Here is a 3726-nt window from a genome sequence, read left to right as displayed (position 1 = left end):
CGATCCCATTCACACACCACAATCACAAATCATAAGTATATCATTAAGATCATACATTTAAGTCATGATTTCATGGCATTCATCAATTCTCTATCTCATTTACAACAAGTGTGATCAACATTGCAACATTCTTACATATACAAAAATCATAATGAAGCAATAACAAGCATACATTAGACAACCATAGAATCACAACCACCACCTACCTCGAAACAAGCTTGAAACCCTAAGAAACTTGATCCTTCCCTTTCCAGATTCGTTCCGCTTGTTCTTGGTCTACAAACAATCAATATAATACGAGAATCAATAAACAATCATTAATTACCCGGATTAGTAACAATTCTATGAACCCTAGATCAAACCCATGATCACAATTATCCAAATTAGGGTTGTTTCCACCATAGAATCCATAACCAAACCCTCCCCCATCAACATTCACCCACTCTATTACGTTCTATGGATTGAAGAACGGATTTGGGGAGTGAAAAGCTTACCTTTAGCCTCAAGAATGGTGAAAAACGAGTATGAGTTGCCTGGGAGTCGTTCCTTAGCTCAAAAAGTCGAAAAGTGCATAATGAGGTCGTTTAAGGGTTTATTTATGACTTTAATTCGCGTCGGGCCCGCCACAACGGCCACCACCTCGCCAGGGCGACATAAATCCCCTCCAAAGTGGCCCAAACGAAATAGAGAGCTATTTCAAGAATTTCAAAATTCCTATTTCACAACACACCTCTAACCCACGATGCTCAGTAAATACCATTTACGCTAAGATCGATTTCGGGAGTTCTGCTCGCCCGAATTCAATTCTGTAAAGTCGTACAGATTCTTTAACGAGTTATCTAACTACTCATGTAATCAAAATCATAAATGATTCACCCGATTGTTACCATATTTCCCTACACCTCAACGACTCCGATTTCATCCAAATCTGGACTAGGTTGGGAAAATCCAAATAGTACGAAAAAGTTTTTCGGTCACATATTTTCCCCGTTGGCATTTCTATGACGACGCGAACAAGTCGTTACACTATACATATATATTTTGATGTAGAGAATACAAAGTAATTAATTTAATTAAGGTCAAGTTCTTAAATATATTTATTTAGATTGTAAATTATTTAATCTATAATTTATGTAATACTCCATCAACGCCAATCAATTTCTGTTTTATTTGTATAGATAATAAAGCATATTTTTACTGTTTATATTACTTGACCCTTATTCTAAAAATAGTTGTTTTAATATATTTGTCCAATTTATAAAAACAAAAAAAATTATACTTTTTTTTATGTCTACCATTACCCTTAGTATTAAATATCTACGTAAAATAGTAGTAGTCAAATTTATGTTTTGAAGCATTAATAGTGTTAATTCAGTAAAATATATTACTAATTAATTTTTTTATGTGGTGTCATATCAAGAAGGGATAGGCAATATGAAACACATAAAGTAACAGAGTGGAGACGGACAAAAATATATACATACATACATATGCACACGCTAATTAATGCATATAGTGTTGAAATAACTATCATAAAAATAATATTAAATTTTGTTATAAATTTATAAAAATATTACTCTTCTTATTATAATGTTAATGAACTTAAAGAAAAACTTATAAATACATAGGTTAACAATAAATTATATATAATATAAAGAGGTATTACATATATGTGATATAATAAGAATAACATAGACAATGCATAAAATAAAATGAAAAGTTTGATTGTTGTTCAAAATTGAGAAGGGAGTTTGAATTATTTTTTTTTAAAAAAGAAGATGAGAATGATTTTCACCCGAAAATGAAGGAAAAACCGAATTGGAAAAGATAATTTGCTGTGTGTATATCTAAATGCCTTCTAATTAATTAAAATCCCAAAACTCCAGTACTCTGATTAAAAATAAAAGGGAAAGGGTTTGAAAAATACTCTAATTTTGGTCGAAATTGTTGTTACGATACCAAACTTTATAGAAGACCTTTTACCCTCTGCACTATTTAATAATGTATTTTAAAGGTATATATGTGTCCATGTGGACACATTACTATTTAAAATGATGCAATATTTATGATGTCCACGTAGACGCATATATACCTTCAAAATACACTATTAAATAGTACAGAGGGTTAAAAGGTCATTTCCAAAGTTTGATATCGTAACAACAATTTCGATCAAAATTGGAGTATTTTTCAGACCCTTTTCCCAAATTAAAATAGGAAAAGGCAATTGTGAAATAAAAAATTATACTCCCTCTGTCCCAATTTATGTGACACTTTTCATTTTTCGAGAGTTAACCAATTTAAGTTTGACCGAGAATTTGTTCATGAAATCTTCATTTTTTTTGAAATGAAATTTATATATTCGTAAACTATGCAAAAAGTACTATAAGTCACAACAATTGATAAATCAGAATGTTTAAAAAATCTATGAAAAATTTACTATCAAAGTTAATTTGTTTGAATCTCGAAATCCAAAAAGTATCACATAAAATAGACAAAGGGAGTAGTAGAATTTTTATTATTAAGCTAAAATAATAAAAATAATAACTTAAAAGTTCCACCTTATAATTTTTGGCTTATAAGTCCTAAAAATCAATTCAAACATACTCTTAAATACACAAAATTAGATTTTTTTATTTATATGTATGTAAAATTAATCATCTTCCTTCGTTCACTTCACTTCGCTCTATAAATAGAAAGTGTCCTCCACTTGAAACCCTAACTCCCTTTTGCCTAAGAAATGGGTGTGATGATTGAATCTGTGTTGAGCTGGTTGACGCCTACTGTTATCTTCTGCGTGTTGAATGTCACGATTGCTACTCTTTTCATTACTTCCACCTTGAGAAATGACAAGAAACAAGAGGCCGGTGAAGATCAACTCCCTAGAACTCCATCTTTGTTACAGCGTGTGAGGTCTGTAAACTTGTCTTTATTTCCAGATCCATTTAATTATTCCCCTTTAACTACTTTCCCCCAAAACAGTCCCTCTTTGCTTCAGCGTGTCCGTTCCATCAATTTCTCTTTCTCCTCCCAAAAACCCACCCCATTTCCATCTCTCGATGAACAACCACAAGATGCGGAAGATTCGAAATGTCACATGACAAGAAGCAAATCTGTCACGTGCGCTGAGGAGGGGAATCGTAGTCGTGGTGGTGGAGGGAGGAAGTTGTTTGAAAATGAGGACGAAGATGCAGTTGATAAAAAAGCAGATGATTTTATAAATAAGTTTAGGGAAGAATTGAAGATGCAAAGAGTTCATTCTGTTTTAAATAACAAGGAAATGTTCAATAGAGGAGTCTCCATTTAGGACATTATTATAATTATATACAACCAAATAATATTCAAAACTCAATACATGTCTCTCTGCTTATTGAATTGTATTCTTTTGCTATTTTAATTTCTTATGAGAAAAGTAAATGCCAATTTTTATGTTTATATCATGCATGCTCAAAAACAGATCTTAAACTTTCTAAATCTTGTCAAACCTACAGTTTGGGCAACTTAATTCTAGTCAAAATAATTCTCCTTCTTAGGTCCAAAACTTTTAAGAAAAGTAGTTGAAACTACACAACTATATCACCACAAAAAGTCCATGACTTCTTCAAACTGAACTAATTTCAAACAAAATTAAAAAATGAATATAGTATTATTGATGATAGAGAGTTGCTGGGATATTAAGCACTTCTCACTTGTTGAACTCAAAGATTGTGAATTCGAATTGTAAAAAGG

General features: G+C 31.5%; 1 protein-coding gene across 1 annotated transcript; it reads left to right on the top strand.

The window, feature by feature from the left end:
* The first annotated feature begins 2737 nt into the window (after window positions 1-2737).
* LOC125821441 (pathogen-associated molecular patterns-induced protein A70-like) lies at window positions 2738-3304 on the top strand. Its single transcript, XM_049500859.1, has 2 exons — window positions 2738-2910; window positions 2980-3304. Exons 1-2 carry the CDS (start codon window positions 2738-2740, stop codon window positions 3302-3304), a joined length of 498 nt encoding a protein of 165 aa, XP_049356816.1.
* Window positions 3305-3726: the final 422 nt, after the last annotated feature.

This window comes from Solanum verrucosum, unplaced genomic scaffold (assembly GCF_900185275.1).
Source record: "Solanum verrucosum unplaced genomic scaffold, falcon-dt-bn FXZP01000305.1, whole genome shotgun sequence".
In the NCBI taxonomy this organism is placed as follows: Eukaryota; Viridiplantae; Streptophyta; class Magnoliopsida; order Solanales; family Solanaceae; genus Solanum; species Solanum verrucosum.
The sequence above is the reverse complement of the archived record's forward strand: the minus strand, read 5'-3'. Positions and strand labels throughout refer to the sequence as shown.